The sequence below is a fragment of the Aythya marila genome, assembly GCF_965140915.1.
Source record: "Aythya marila genome assembly, chromosome: 18".
NCBI lineage: Eukaryota > Metazoa > Chordata > Aves > Anseriformes > Anatidae > Aythya > Aythya marila.
In genome coordinates, this window is record NC_139059.1 from 5,735,870 (window position 1) to 5,753,174 (window position 17,305).

Sequence of the window (17,305 nt, forward strand, 5' to 3'; positions counted from 1 at the left end):
AGACCAACACTGAGTGCTTTTGAAAACTGCATCCTTTATCTTTATATAACTGGGCACAAAGGGGAAGTATAGGTGAATTACTTTGCAGTGTGTCCTTCTACAAAGGTATCACATCATAGTAGTCTGTTTAATGTTCTCCATCAAATGCTGGACTAAACACTACTGGACCAAATACACTGGAAGATCCATAATTCAATCCACTAACACAACCTAGAGAAAAACTTTTCTTTCTGCCACTGAATGATGTGACTGTTGGGCAAAGGTTTAAGAAAGACTATGTGTCTAGTTTCTATTGAAGTCAACAGGTCTGACATCAGTGAGCACAAAATGAAGTTTCAAAAAATACCACCTTCCTGATATGTGATAAATAACATTCATTTTATAATTTTCTTCTTTTCTAGAATTTGCTGGGAACTCACAACCTAGGTAGAGTTTTTTATGAGCCAATCAAGGATCGACATGGCAACATACTGATAGTTACTATAAGAGAAGTGGAGAGTCTTTATTCATTTTTTAATGGCAAATGGATGCAGGTATCCAAACTACAAAGCCAGAGGAAATCCCTTTCAACTCCAGAGGAGCCAACAGCGTTAGACATTTTGCTTATAACAATCCAGGTAGTGCTTTGCTTCTCTTACTGTATGTTATTTGCTTTTGTAAAGCCTGTGCCAGAGCCCTGATTTTGGAAGAGTCTTGTAGAATTTTAGGCCTTAATCCAGTGCCCAATAAAACTAATGGCAAGGCTCCCATTGAAAGTAAAGACTTATATTACTTCCAAAGGGGCTGGGATCAGATCCTTAATATGTAAAATATCCATGAGATTCTAAAGAAATTACTTCAAAGTCCTAGCAAAGAATGGTACAGTTTCTATCAGTTTCGGGAAGCCATGCTATAGCATTCCTTAGCAAGGGATATAAAAACCTTTAAAATTCTCTGTGATGTTCTTAAGCACCTATACAGACACTTAAAATTTCTACACTCCATAAGATTTTTCCATTCAAACCTTAACGCTAAATCTATGTTTAAAACCTTACTGTTCTACTTAATAAACTTGTTCTGTGGGGTTCAGAGTTCCTTGGAGCCTGGTATAGTTGCTAAAAAATTCTTTACTGACCATAGCTCTCCTTTAATTTCTATATAACATGCCCCCATACTTCACATTTAGAACAATACTGAGGTAAGGATTGATCCTAGAGGGTGTTTAGCATTATCATTTCAGTTAACATCATTGAGAGCCATGGGTTTTCAGCCCTTCAAGAGTCAGGGTATTTGTAAACTCTTAGTTCAAAGTAAGACTAACATATGTTTTCTGTAGGTAACAGCAACTTATTTCTCACAAAATATCTGTAGCCAGCCTCCCTCTTCTCTACAACTGAGTGGTGTAGTTACCCAAAATATTACAAGACAAATTATTGTCTTACTCCCATCTTTTCTAACCTCAGCTAGACAATGACTACTGTGGTTAATTTTTGAGTTTGAGGCACTTTCTTGGGCAGAGACTGTGCTTTTGGTACCGGAAACTGACAGGCAATCAAAATATGCATTACCGGGTTTTAGGAACGTTAAAAAATTTCCAAAAGACAATAAAACTTACCTGATCTATGTTAGATTTTCTGTATTAAAATGTGTTAAAGGTGTAGAAAAATGTCAATCTGGGCAAAAGTTTTATATTAGGAAACCCAAAATACAGGCCTGATCAGATTTCCACAGAGATCCTAGTGGAAAAAATGTTCCCCTAATGGTTTACACATTCCTATCTAATGCCCACCCTTTCTTGTATTACTTGTTTAATCATCGAATGGATATTTTGCTCATGAAGTGCTTGTGAAAATGAGGGTCTAATTGCATTGGTCAGAGCCAAGCATAGCACTGGCAGATAATTTGATGGTTCCAAGAGTAAAGGCGTATGGCCAGGTGTCTTAATCCTCACCCACTGCAGAGGCGCACATTTCTAGGATGGCAGCAGACATCATTTTTTTTACAAGTGCTTCTTGGGGACTGCTATACATAGCCTTAAAAACTTCTCCTGCCTTGAGCAAATACACCATCAGTATTAATTCTTTCTAAGCTCTATTTGTTGATGAAAATATTTGTTCACAAAACAGAGCCGTTAATTTAACTTTGCAGACCACCAACTCCTATAATTACAGAGATCTTCCTGTTGATAGCAGGTGATACAGAACGGGTTTTCAAGAGATTTAGGTGGTGACTCTACATGCATTTCGGTGACAGTACTGCTTTATGCAGCCTCTCTGTCCCACCTTTCCCAGCAGACAGCTTGTCCCCAATGCCACTCTGCTCCATCTGTGCTAGTTACAAACCAGAAGTGAACCAGGGAGCTGACCTGGCTGAAAAACAACTGCTTCTTTTCCTGAAACAGTTCCCTGACCCAGCTCACTGTTGAAATGGTTAGACAAGAGGTGGGTGCTGTTTAAGCTAGTTTAAATCCAACAGTTGAAGAAGGTTGAGGTCTCAGTTTTTAATGCCTGCTAGTGCCTCAAAGAGCTTTAGGAACCTGTGTATGGTTTTGAGCAGGAAGTTGCATCCAAACTACCAGAGATTATTTATATACTTAAGCATGTGCTTAAATGCTTTGTGAACTGGGAGCACTGTTGAAACAAGAAGACAGCTATAAAAGCATTTGTTGCTTTTTGATCCCAAACTCTTCCTCTTATGTGGAAAAAAAAATAAAGATGTTATTTATATGTAGGACTGTTTCCCTTAAAACAGGACATACTTTCCTATCACAAACGAAGTCAGCAACGCCTTCCTTCTGGCTTGTATCTGGGTTACCTTAAACTCTGCAGTTCTGTGGATCAAATCAAAGTTCTCGTGTTGCAGAAGTTGCCTAATGTCCTGTGTCATGTCAAAATCCGAGACAACGGCAATGTCTCCAAGTAAGTGAATATACACGTATTTACATGCATATATTTAGAGAGAGAACATTTAAGTCTAATGCAATTTTGCCGTTGGAGAATTGTAGCTGCCAGCAGACTGTGGCTCAGGTGTGTACAATAGAGATCAGTGCTGAACTAAGCAGGTGCACCTGTGTGTTTCCAGCAATTCTGAAGGCCTATCCAGAAAAGATACATATGAGCCCGTTAGTTTCTAAGGGTAGTATTCTGTGGTTGCTCGCATTTTGCACAGTGGTAATGATCTTCTATATGTCTTTTGGGAAGATCGTAGCCTGCAGCCCTGATTCAGCTTCCAGTGAATTCAGTGAAGTTATTTTTCCCTGACCAAGGGGTATTGGTGTTGGTGATTCTTCAGTGTATTCTTTCATGTAATATCTGTTTTCTCACTAACACACAGCAAACATACAGCCTATTTAGACAAATGCTGTCAGCCATTGAACTACTGTGCACCAGAAAACACATTTTCCATTTGTCCACTGCTTTCTTTATCTATTGGGCAAGTGCAGGTATTTCCAGTGCCTAGTCCCTGCTGAGTGGGCAACACATTTTATTTGCCTCCCCCCCATCTTTTTTTGTGGATATTTTTAATCCCATACCATTTCAGCAACCAGCTGAGAATTTTGCATGATTCAAAGAGGAACTGGATATCTATATGGATAACAAGGATATCCAGAATGTAGAAGTTAATACTAACAAAAATTTTGGAAGGAATATGAAACCTACTGTTTCAGGGTTTATAACAATGTCTGACTCTTGAGTTTAAGATCAGATCTTTATTTGGGAGCAGATTGTTCCACATATATTACTCATCTTGCAGTGGGGTTTCTTGTACTTTTTTTTCTTGAACGTTCAGTGCTGGATGCCTTTCAAGTTTGAATAGTGCAGGGTGAATTAAGGATTTGGTCTTAAAAAGATGATCCGTATGTTTATCAGGTCTAAAATGGCTATATGTCAAGCAAAACAAAACAAAACCAGGAAGTTTTTTGGCTCCAGTGGGTACAAGAGAGTTTGCCACAGAAACTAAACCTGCTAACTGTCACTGTTGACATTTTCTATTCATGTGTTTTATGGTTTTTGTTTTTGTTTTTAATATTATAGTAGATATGGAATAAAATATGTGGAAAAGAAAACCTGGAGTGAGAAGTCTTAGTGAAATATTTCAAAGGCAGTTTGACTTTCAGATGTTAGAAAGGAATGTTCAGCCTGATGTACATGTGCTAGAAAAATTAAACTTTTCTTACATTTTTAACCACAAACAATCAGGATTGCACAATTTTAGAGTGTTTTGCTATATGAGGATTAAACTATCAACAGATCCCACATACACTGAATTCCTGCTTGTGCACTGAACTTTTGTTATATTTCTAATTTTAACTCAACTCAACATACAGAGATGAGTGGGAATGGATCCAAACACTTTCTGGCTCAGAATCTGTGGAAAGTATGGATCATACTTCAGACTGCCCTACTCAATTGTTCTTGTATGAGCTCCAGATGGCAGTGAAAGCTCTCCTTAAACAGATCAATCTACCTCTGCATCAGGTATTTTCCTTTGTGGTATTTATCATCCTTTTAAAAACTGATTCTTAAGAGCACAACTAAAAACTACAAACAGTGTAACATTGAAGTAGGAATTAAATGTTAAGGTTGCAAGAAAAGAAAAGCAGAGAAGCTTTCTATCCAATTACCCTAGCTGAGGGAGAAAAACACCTTCAAGTAAACAATTATTTTCCCAGATATTTGAACATATAAGGATTAAGAGACTACTTTTAAAAAGCTTCTATTTTTGCATCTGTTAGCATATTTGTGCAACTTTGGGCAGGTGCAAATACACACTTTCTCATGAAACTCTAGTAGCTGTGAGCACCTTCACCCAGCTGGCAAAGAAAGACAGGTATTTTCCCAGTGAAGCATGGCAATTGACTGTTCCTTTGGATGTAATACTGAAGGTGAAAGGCCTGCTGAAGACACAGCACTTTGCAATTCTTTCACACACACATAAACATAAGTCTTCTAAAACACATAGCTCCAGATTTCCAGATTGCTGTGGGTGAGGAGAGGTATCTGGCTTCTGGCTTTACATTTAGGTACAATAAATGCATATGTGAATAAATAAAGAAGTCAGGGAGGATAATCTATGATGTGAAAGATCCATGAAAAAATAAGCTAAGGAGTTTGTTTCTTGTTTACATGAATTCCATTTTATTTTGGTCTACAAGGGTAAAGAGGTCTTACAGTAGAAGTAAATCATCTTTATATTTCACTTCAAGATCTGTTTGTGCAGCTAGAAAGATGTGGCCTTAAAATAAATGAATCTGGTTCTACATTTCTTGATTTTGAAAGGTTTAGGCTTTACTTTTAAAAAGGAATCCATCAGTGCTGCACCTTCTAGCCTAAGAAGAGCCAAGATTCAAGTAAATCCAAAATTAAGACAGATGGTGTGCTGCCTTGTGGTCAGTCAGTAATTCAATAGGGTTCTGTACAGGTCTCTATGCTAGTGTATTTTCTTGGATGTTATAGCTTTTGTGCATCTCTCTCTCTTTTTTTTTTTCTTTTTTTTTTTTCTTTTTTTTTTTTAAGCTAGGTACTAAAGTACTGAAATCAATGTGCAATTTGTTCCTTAGGCTACAGTTCTGCCAAGCATTTAAGTTTATCTATTGTGCATGAGGGATAGACATAAACATGGCCTTGCAGTTAAACAGTTATGTTTTGATGATTCAGGACCAAAATTCTTTGTTAATAAATTGAATTTACTTAGGTATTGATTTACTTAGGTATTTTTATCATTTTTGGGGTAAACAGAATCATGGACAGTGACACTGTTGGATACCCAGAGTAAAATGCAGTGCTGCACACAGCAGCTATACAGCAGCCTCAGGCCAAATCCTGTGTGTGCCATTTTCTCCTGCTGCAGCACTTGTTAAACCTTTTCAGTGCTATGTTGAGGGAGAGCTGCATATTTCTCTTAACCAACCCTAAATTGAATCTTAAAGGTTTTTAATTGAATCCATTTTCATGTTTTCACATAATTATGCAATCATAATCTTGAAAAGCACATGGCATGTGATCATTTTCTGCCTAATAAGAAACATAAATGTTGTTTTCAGGGGGGTTGTGCCTGTGTGTGTTGTTTTAATGTGGAACATTGCAGCTTTAAATCTTTATTTTATGTAGTGACATGAACCCACTTTTAGAGCCCCCCCCCCAAATATTTATGTTTTATAAAAATTCCGAGCTTGATGTTGTGCAAATTTTCTTTAATGTTTTATATCATTTGGGGTGTTGTTTATATAAGTGCCATGTTGTAATTCTCTCCTATTTCTTCCCCCGCGCGTGTCCCTCTACAGGCTAAGCACTTCCGTCTGTATACACAGGAGGTGTTGGAACTGGGTCACAATGTCTCCTTTCTTCTCCTGCTCCCCGCCTCAGACGACGTCTGCACTGCCCCAGGACAGAATAATCCTTACACCCCACACTCAGGATTTCTTAACCTCCCTCTTCAGATGTTTGAACTCGGTATAGTAGCTTGCTTCACCTAGAAATATTAACCCAGTCTCCTTATAATAAAATCACAAAGTTGTATCTGTTTTCCCCCTTGTCCCAGTGGAGAGTCAATAAATCACATGATGGCTTTGGCAACAACACTACCTATAACTGTGTACAAGTTATAGAGGGAGCAGAGCAGTTAAAGCATATACTGTAGCAATCGTTATTGAAATGCAAAGCATAGAGCAAAGCCCACAGTTATCCAGTATGTCTACGAGCTTATTTGGAAGACGATGTTCTTTAAAAAACAGAATAAAAAAATTTCAATATGGCAAGTTTGGAGTGTAAAAGCAGATGCAAAAAAGAACCATCCCTCTAAATTGTCACAAGAATAACCAGTTTTGAAGAGGAAGGTTTTTGCAGCTCCTGCTTACAGATAGTCCTACTCAAGGTCTGACTCCCTCACAACTTTGTGAAAGGTCTGAGTGGAGTTTCTGAGGTCAGGGTCATCTTCTTCCTTCTGATTTCTGAAAGAAAAAAAAATAAATGTGGGAGACTCAGTCCTATTGCTGTGGTGCAAGAAAAGCCTATTTTTGTGAAAAATGCTAAAGTACTGGCCTTGAATCTACTTCTTTAGGGAGCACATGCTGTGCAGTGCTCCTCCTGTTGAACTGCATTGCTGACTAGGTAAGAATCCTCCAAAACAGGGTTTTACAACTGTCTAACTGAAAGCAGAAGATGCTTCAGCTCTAAGCTCCTCTATTTCTCATTTCTTTCTCATTGGTCCACAGAGTAAAGAAAGGCTCCACATGAAAGCAGCCCACAAAGACTTCATAGTTCTTTTTAGAAAGAATATGATGAGTAAGGGGACTGCTGAGCCTTATGTATTAGTCTCCTCTGTTTCCTTCTGGCCTGTAAAACTGCTTGTCATTTCTTTACTCCGCCTTGGAGAAGAGAGAATGGTAAGAGCCAAAACTGATGGAGACAGTATACAAGGAGCCACTGCAGAATAGGTCTCTAGTGGCAACTTGGTCCTCAGTGATATATCTGTCTAGTGTTTATGTGATACCACTACCATCACCACCGTATTTGCTATACATCATTGCTGGGTGCTGGTAGAGTCACTGAGGGGGAATGGTAGCTGGAAATTAATGGAGGCTCTTTCAGCTAAAGCTGTGGTTCTGTAATCGTAGTAGATCTGTGACCTACCATCATCCAGCAGCCCATATTTGATTTGAATCAAGCAGAAACATATGATTGTGTTTATATCACATCAGCCAGAGCACACAAAGTGGTGCCCATGACAACTCTGGGTTTTTATCCTGGTTGTGGGAGGACAGATGACAGCTGAGCTGCCATAAAATTATGAGTGGTACAGACAGACAATACGTGAGCTGGTGTATAGTCTGCTGTGGCAAAGTTATCTCTTCAACAGAAAACTAACGTAATTGAACTCAAAGAGTTAGTTCAGTGCTTTGGGTCACATGGCTGTGGCATTTGATGTGGCTGTAGTGCCCTAATGCCAGATTTACTGTCTTCTTGACATGCAACCTTGAGGTCTACAGTTAAGACTCTGTGTATTCAGCATATTATTTCTCCCTATGAGAGGTGACTACTGCATTCACTGTGCAAATTAATGCACAAAGTATATTCATCTCTGGTGTAATTCATCTTTGTATTAGAGGTCTTGCAAACTATTTAACTCCCATCGTGTGGTACATAAACCATGGGCAGGAGCCATGCTCACTTCTGGAAGGTAGTTTTCACTGGGCTGACAAATCAAAAGACACCAAGTGAGATGATGTGGTGCTGATAAACATGCAACAAAGTAATCTCTAAAACATCAGTCTGGGTGCAGACCTCTCTGTTTAGCAATGTTGCTGCAGTGGGGAAGCAATTCATGTCAGAGAGAACAGTATGGAAAGCTGAATTTTACCTCTTTTTTTTTTTTTTTTTTTTTTAAAGTAAGCAATCATCTGGCCAAAGGCAGATGACATTTTCTATATGACTTATTATATATGTATCCCTGATGTTCTATAAAGTGACTGTGATTCACATCTCAAATATTAGAAGCTTCCATTCCCCATTAGCTGGTGGCTACCAACTATATAATTGCATAACCACAAAAGACTATGTTGAAGTAACATTTGTTAAAGTAACATTAAAGGGTCTGACTTAAAACCACAAAGGCTAGAAACTTCAGCACTGAAGCTGAAACCGCGGCTGTAATTCACTCAAGAGTCCACCACATATGGCATATATACTGTAAGACCACACACTATTCAGACTAGATCCCTGCAATATCTAGGCATCACTGGGAAACCAGAAGGTAGAATTCTTTCTCCAACTCTCTCTCTCTCTCTTTTTTTTTTTTTTTTTTTTTTTGGTGGGATTTCTGTGTTCAGATTAGGCCTTTATTGTTACATTAATCATGGTTCTGTGATCAGATTTCTTATTTTGAGAAATTCTTGATTTTTCTTATGTTGTTTGCAAGGAATAAATAGACCTGGGGCACTGCTTTTATTTCTGTTTTAATATTTGTGATAAGAAGAGTGTATGCATTTTGTGTTTGAAACACCATGAAAAATATCAAGCCCCAATCCAGAAAAGTAGCAGTATTAATCCAGCTGCCATTCACTGCTATAACAAGATCATGCTGTATGCTTGCAATGAATGGGGAAGTATTTCTGAAAACTTGCTCTCCCTCAGCAAGATTCATATGTCTATACTGCAGTTTGCAGAGGTAACTGGCAAGTTCTGATTGAACAAATGCAGGTTCTGGACCAATACAGCTTTAAAAGGCCAGGTAACTTAACATTTGTGAAGCTCCGTGGCTTCATAGCTGTTCTGTCCCTTAGCTCTTTCACAGATAGCTCACATAGCTCTTTGCTACTTAGCTTTCTGTATTACTCTTTTGCACAAGAATTCAGAGGATGCTATGCGATAACACCTATCCAAGTTATAATTGTTTCACTCAAACTGTGATACCACTGAAATGCTTTTAATGCTGTCATTTACATTTGAGTTACTGATTTATGTTAGCCTAGACCAAAAGAAGGTTATCACCTTCCAAAACAATATTTTCATTCTGAAACACTCAATTGAAAAACAAGCAAACAAACAAAAAGGTGGGTTCCGTTTTACAATCATGTTTGCTTGATGAAAGAAATGATGAGCCTCAGAAAAAACAGCTTTTCTGATTTAAGCTATCATGGGCAACATAGCCTCTGCAGCTGCATACTAAGAGCCTGATTATCCCTTCACATAGATATAAATTAGAAATGACTCTTTTGAAATCGATGAAGTAACAGAGTAAGTCCAGTGTAAATGAGAGGAGAATTAGAGCCTGTGTTATTTATTTCTAGCTTAAAGTAACTCATCCAGAGAGTTAGTAATTACATTTAATAAAATGTGTGTTCTGAAAGCTAAGGATTTCATATTTCATAACCAGAATATAAGTGTTTCCTTTGCACTTGGTCTTTTCACAGTTCATTTTTGCTGTTACAAGGAAAAATTTATAAGCCTGTATTGCCGCCTTTCTGCTGTCATAGAGCTGGACTCTCTGAAAACCCAGCAATCCCTAAGGGAAGCAATTTCAGACAGTGAAGTCGCTGCAGCCAAACAAAGACACCAGCAAGTTATAGACTACATACAGGTAATAGTCTGTTTCTGACTATTCCAATGAGATTTTAAGGTGGCTTTCTTAAAAATTGCATAAGGCTGTAATTTGAAATCTAAATGGAGAATTATTTACAGACATCATAAAAAAGGGCAGTTGTATCAAAAGTGCAATTCTACTTTTATGAAATTCAAGCCCAGAACATGATTTTCTTAGTTGTTGCTTTTATACAAGGATTTTTACGGGTAAAATCAAATGACAGTCATACTAGACTGTTATACAGAACTATGTCAGTCTGCTTGTAAAACTCACTCTCATCTAATGCAAGGTAAACTAGTGCCTGGCTAGTACATGGCATTCATTTGGGTAATAGTTTTTCTCTGTCTTAGGGGACTGAAGATATTTTTCACCACAATAAATTGCCAATTAAAAAAAATAAAAATGAAAATTCATCTTAGGTTGCAGAAAAAATCTTTATCAACATTATCAGAGGGAAGAAAGCAGCTCTGTGTTAAAGATGGCAAGCTAACCCTGGAAGCATTCGTACGTCTGTCCAGCACAGAAATACTGTCTCAGTCCCCCAGTTATCTGGCTTGCTACAAGTGAGGTGCAGATCAGTTTACAGCTCTATATTCTTAATATACAAGCAACTTTCTTTTGGAATAGGGGCCAAGATAACCACTTATTGATAACACGTTTGGCCCTCCATAATTATGAACAAGATGATAATATTTCTGTTCCTCCTTTTTCTGAATTCCTATTGCCTCTGTCTTACCTACTTTAGAGCTGTTGCTAACCTGCTGGGGAGCAGAGAGAAATATACCATTGTGCTTGCACATCCCCACTGTCTCCACCCTTCTTATCTTCCTATTCTCACACCTAGAAAATCTGGTTTCTCCCCAGCGTGCAGGAGCATCTGGGAAATTTTTACTCTTCACATCAAAAATAAATGTATGTACATATACACTGCATAGACAGTCCTATGTTCCTTTTCTCTGGTGTCTGAGTCACATATATACGCTGGGAAAATACGGGAGAATATTTTAAACTTCAGTGTTTTGTGCTGAATTATTGTGACAGTGTCTTAGCCTTGTCAGGTTTCCTCTCAAATGAAAACCAGCTGTATTCCACCTATTGGCAAAAATATCTCAGCCCACCACATACCGCAATCTTCAGTGGTGACCACAAAACCGCGAGAGCAGTTGTGTGATCCTAGATCTAAGACAGTGTTGAAGTTACTACACAAACCAAACATTGTAAAGAGCAAGGGAGTCTATATAAATGCAGTTCTGAAAAGGAGTCAGAGGGCGACTAAAAAGTTTTTTTAAAAACAACAACAACAAAAAGCAGGTAAGAAGCAGATAAGATAATCAGTATCTTTACCAGAATGTTAGTCAGCAACACAAGAAATTTGCAATGACTGAAACTAAAATTGAAGTTAAACTGCAATTTACAGGGTGTAATGCTTCAAATGTTCCTAAATTATTTAAGAACCACACTTCATTAAAATGACTGGTTCATTGTACTTTAAGATACTACAGAGTGGCATCAGGGAGAGAACCAACAAGATTTACATTTTCATAAACTGGAAGCAGTATGATTTTGTTTGGAGTTGCAGGAGGATTACAGAAAGAAAATATAAGATCCCCAATATCAAATATGTGAGAAGTTTGCTAACTGGTCACACAATTGTATTTTATTCATGGAGCTACACTGAAGTCTTGAAATTAAAGCAGATAATGGATGAACCATTTGCTTTTCTTATTGGTATACATTCTGAGCCCAAATTAACTCACTGGCAAGGCTTGCACCAACATCATTGGAGCCAGGATTTCACCTCTACATAAAAATGGATGTACTAGGTTAAAATAGCTATCCAGTTATCCTATCTCTAACAGGGCTCTGCAAGAAATACCCTAGCTATTCTGGCTAATCTGCAGTATCCTTTGGCAAGAAACCTACAGTTTGAATATGCTTTTTGTGAAAAATTATCTCCAGCTAAGAGGATGTGCTGGAAAACTGGTCTTAGAATATATCAGTTTACAGTCTCCTTTTTTCATTGATCCCTCAGTTATTTCCCTTTTGATAATACTCACTGCACAAAGTACCACTCACTTTTGCCTGCCCATTTACTGACCCAAGGCTCTTTGCCCTTTATATTCTTGCAGAACATAGGCTGTGTAACTGCAAGGTAGTTTCCTACCTAAACACTGCAGTATTAATATGAAGGCTCACTGCTTTAAATGCAGAAGCTTCTGCAAGAAGAGAGGCACAGGGGAAGCTCTGGAAGAATACCGCAGCAGATGTATATTATATTCACAGCTTTGTCTCATTCACTGATTGCAGCAACATTTACTCAGTTGTCAAAGATCTTGAATTGCCTGAAGAAATTGAAAGTCTTCATTATCAAAGACTCACAAGATGCACATTAAACAGCATCTTTGCATAGATACTTAACGCTGTATCCTGACATTGATTTAGGCACTTGTCTCTTATTGCCATCAACAGGCATGAGTTAGAACTGTCCTAGTATAGATTTATACTGTTAAAATGCATACAGGCTAAAAAGATAAGGGAACAGACGTGCAGTTTGTCTCACAGGTTTGCTGCAGCCCTTCACACATATACACATGCACATATATTCTTCTGTTCAAAAACACAGTTTGACATGAGCATTCTGCTTTTGAACATAATCCTGGGTTCACAAGAATCCTTGAGACATCTTGATTTCATTCCAATACAGAAAAGAAAAAAGAAAAAAAAAAAAAAAGAAAGAAAAAAATGGCTACAAAATTAGTCAAACTTTATACTCCATCAAAAGATGGTTATTGTTTCTTTCTGTGTCAGAACTTAGGCCTAGATTCATCCCTCATAACTACAAGTTCTTAGTTGAGGTACCTAATTTAAAAGTCTGGTCCTATGCAGACCTTGCAGTTCTGAATGAGAAAAAACACCTAACCAAAGGCAGGTCAGACCATCTAAAATCAGAAGTCTCCTGTCAGGGAGCCTGCTTGTTTGCTGTCTGTTGGCAGTGACTACTCACCTGCTTAGGCACTTGAAACTACACACTTCCACAAAATTAATATACAGACTTAATTGTAGTTTTTCATCATTTCTTTTTTTCCTCAAAAGCAAATTGATGATATCTGGAGGGAAATGAGATGGATCACAGAAGCACTGCAGTATGCCAGATACAAGCAGCCAGCAGCTGGCCTACCAATAAAGAAGCTTGTGAATCTTTCAGAACATTCTCAAAAGAAAATCAGTTCAACCTCTTCACATCTAGATTGTCTTCCTTCACCACCCCCCTCACCTGAGGCTAGAAGCCAGAGGAGGAAAGCTGTGAGTGGTAAGAGAATTTTGTTTATTCATCAAACAAAATCTTTGAACTCACTTTTAATTATAACAGTTCTTGAATTTCATTTTATAAAAGGAGTATTTTTTCCAATACCTGCTAAGGTTATTTTAACAATCAATTTACCAATCATTTGCCACATACTATCTTGAGATCCTTCTACAGCCTTTACAATCTTTTTTTGTTGCTGTTTTTTTGCTTTCAGCTACTCAGAATAATTGTTCATCATCAGCCAACTTTGTCATTCCACTATTCCAGATCATTTAATGTTCTGTCACTGACTTTACCACAATTAGTAAAGTCCATCCATAGTGAAAACTGCCTATTCCATTTGTTGTCTTCAGCAACAATCTGCTATTAATATATGGAAGGGGCTTTCCCTCTTTCTCAATTACAGCTTCATTTCTTAAGAATCTTTGGTAAAGAACCTTCTCAAAAAGCTCTTCAGAGATGGAAGGATGCCTGCATATTAGTGCTTCTTACACTGTGCATATGTTCACAGTCTTACTAGATTGATGAGCTATAAATTACTAAACAAAAGCTACCAGTTCTTTGTCATCACTCACATATTTGTCTGTTCTTTACCACAGTTTCTAACAATTTGTCCAGAATCTAAGTCAAACTTTTCCATAATATCGATTTGTCATCTTCTGTTTCTGTGATAATATAGCCATTTTCTTTCCATGATTTGACTACTCTTCTGCTTTGGAGCAATTCTTTCTTATGTTCCTCTTGTTTTGTTTTAATAGAGCAAATTTTAGTGCCAGTGGTCCGGTTTGATTCAACAGCCATTTTCACATATCAGAATGCTCTCTGTGCTTTAGACAGGCACTTTAAAACACAAAATTACACAAATAAATACCTACTTCATTGGACATTATTGCTTCTCTGAACAGCTGGAAAATTAAACTGATGAAAGAAATAGATCACAGTGAGTAAAAATGAAGCAAATTAAACAGTAGCACGTAATTTGCTAACAGAAGAAGGACTTTGGATAAAAATGAAAGCCCTTATTCTGCTGAGCTGTCTATAAGCAATGAATAAGTGAAACAGTAGAAACAAAAGCAATAGATGCTGCATTATACAACAACCATGACTGTTTTGGTAATAATAATTTGTTTTATTTTGTTTTATTTTGTTTTTTCAAATTGGCACTTTTTTACAGTTAAGAAAAAAATATAAGTCTACTCTGATTAGACTAGGTTAAAAAAAAAAAAAAAGAAAAAAAAAGAAAGAAAGAAAGATAAAGAAAGAAACCCAAAGATTATTGTGCTTTGATTCTTTCCATTATGTGGTGGCGTTCTTTCTCAGCACCTTGTGCTGAATTTTCCCTGTATTACAGACCGTGAACACAGAATAATCCTTAGCTCTGGCACCATATAACCTACAGCATTATCTTGCCCTGCATGGGATTGATTCTTTATTGTTGCACTATACTGTAATTTACACTAGGTCAAAGTGAATAGCCAGCACTGTAGAAAATCCACAGGTTTTTTCTTTGGATCTATTACAAACTACCCACAGCTACGGAGCATCAATCTGTTCTATCACATATGCCACTACTTATTATGTTATTGATCTTTCAGTAGCCAAAGGACAGAAGAGATTTCAATGCCAGTGTGAGTTTTTTTCAACAAATTCACATTTGAATTGCGTGTGTCTGTTTTGGACTTGAACATACATAATTAAGCCAACAGGGAAAAAGGTAGTTTTGCTCATCTACCTCTATGCCTTGCCTCAAGCTTCTGGTACATAAATGCACTTGCATCCTACTCACAGTTAGAGAGGTATCAATCTGCAGTAACTCAACCAACACCTTTAATAAAACCAGAACCTGGATTAGATTTTCTTTGTCTCCTAAATAGCCATCTCTATGAAATTTGGTGAAGATAAGGTAAAAGAAAACAGTTCCTTTCAGAACTTAATCCCAATTCAAATTCAAATTCTTTCCTCTGTTTAGTTGAATAAATGAATCCTCTCTGCTTTTCTTAATTCTGCCACCACCTCTGTAACACATCTTTAAAAACTCCCTGACTACTGTCTTTTCTGTCATCTAGGCCCATACAAAATTCTGCAGAGGAAACAAATGTATGTTTTCAGGATTGTAGATATTATTCTGAATTAAGAAAACAAATACATAAATGACAGGTAAGCAGTTTTTCTCTTGTGCTCGTCTTCTTAATGTTAATGAGTTCTTTTTGCAGATTCCCAGCCCTGCTCAGATGAAGAAGGCTGCTCTGAAGTATTCCTTCCAACTGACAGTGACTATGATTCCAGTGATGCATTAAGCCCCAGAGAATTAGACTTGATTTACTCCTCCTCACATGACATATCCCAGCAGGCAGGCAGTGGCCTGGGTGGTAGCGCACCTGATGTTCTACAAGTCCACGACATGAAGCCTTGCCTAACATTGAAAGAAGGCCTGACAGAATGTAGTGCCTTTGATACTAATGCTGAACATTGCACAGAGTATATGAGCAATCTAACAATGTCAGGGAATACATCAAAAAGCATAGACAAGTCCTCTAGCTCCAAGCAGCCACTGAGCTTTTTAGGGAAAAAAAAGCTAGGGAAACATCAACATTACAACTACTTCAGCAGGCATCATCGTTGGCTGCGTGTGCACAGTGAGACACAGTCTGCCTCTTTGTCTGAAGGCGTGTATACTCAGCATCTCATGAGATCTTCAGATTTATCTCAAGAACCTACCTCCAGTGAGCAGTTACAGATTCCCATTGATGGATCTCGGAGCGCTTTCTTACCTCATGCATCCAGCCTTCCAGAAGATGGGAAAGGCAAGTATGAGGAATCAAGGCAGAATGTCCATAGGATATATGTGGAACCTTATAAAACAACACTTCTGAGTGAAGAGGACAATTCCTGGGGAGTGAGCATGCAATCTGTAGAACATAAGGATGTGCACAATGCTATGCAACAGAAAATGGATCCAGACGATCAGTTGTGTTCTGCTGTCTCTGAAGTATTCAGCAGCACACTTTAACCCCAGATTTCTACATTGCTTCCCATTGTTCCACAAGGAGATACTGAGCATCATACAAATAGGGCCATACTTTGAAAATCACTTGTAAAAATCCAGCTTCTGCAAATGGCAACTTGTGTCACTTTAAAGAATCCTAATCATTTGACTTCATCACCAGATATCTGGTGTTACAGCGGTGTCTGTCACGATGCAAGCATTATTATTTGCATTGACAGTTTTGCAGGTAGGGTCCTGTCACCACATAACAGAACACTTCGTGGATGCAAATCTAGTAATCAGTTTTTGCAGTTCTCTTGATTTTCACCTATCTCCAAGCATGTAAAATTTTAAGCACGAGTGGTTCTGACTGCAATGTAGCAGACTCTGTAACATCGTTGGTGTGCTCATGTTAGGACTGTGTCCTAATATTCTATTAACGTGTTTTCCACCATTTCGTATATTTTTTCTATTTCTCAGCCCTCCTGAATATATATAGATTGCATGTGACTAAAGTGTTAACTGGTCTAGTAATACAATCATCCCAGAGTTTCTAGCCAGTTACAGAGAAGTGAAAATTCAAAAGTTATCACTGACATTGCATGCACCATCTCTGAACACTGCCAGAGCCTGATATAATAATTATCACACGGTCTGAGGAGTGGGCATTTTTTTTAATTTTTATCTTTTTCCTCAGGAGCTCAGATTTAAAATAAGGTGGCAGGCTATTTTAAAGGCTTAAAAGGCAGTCAACCTTTGAGGTCAAGAATAGACAGAATGAAGCTGAGCTCTGAATGAATAACATGCATGGTCTATGTAAGATCAAAGTGAAGGGTGGTCTTTTCTGCTTCCCACCACACAAGAGTACATTTCTTTATGTTGCAGGCACTCTCAGGCAGACATTAGAAATAAATGTACTTACTTTTGGTCCTGAATATTCAATGTATATTCAG

The 17,305-nt window shown here is 37.8% G+C and overlaps 1 protein-coding gene across 1 annotated transcript in view; it reads left to right on the forward strand.

Annotated features, from left to right (window-relative positions):
• ANKFN1 (ankyrin repeat and fibronectin type III domain containing 1) overlaps positions 1-16,376 on the forward strand; it is a gene marked incomplete at its 3' end in the record, with an annotated part of 56,792 nt that extends 40,416 nt beyond the window's left edge. The window contains exons 12-18 of the mRNA XM_082775029.1: positions 402-617; positions 2,731-2,897; positions 4,307-4,457; positions 6,263-6,431; positions 9,890-10,056; positions 13,153-13,369; positions 15,580-16,376. Of these exons, the coding sequence (XP_082631155.1) occupies positions 402-617; positions 2,731-2,897; positions 4,307-4,457; positions 6,263-6,431; positions 9,890-10,056; positions 13,153-13,369; positions 15,580-16,376 (1,884 nt within the window). The remainder of the gene's footprint in view (positions 1-401; positions 618-2,730; positions 2,898-4,306; positions 4,458-6,262; positions 6,432-9,889; positions 10,057-13,152; positions 13,370-15,579) is intronic.
• Positions 16,377-17,305: the final 929 nt, after the last annotated feature.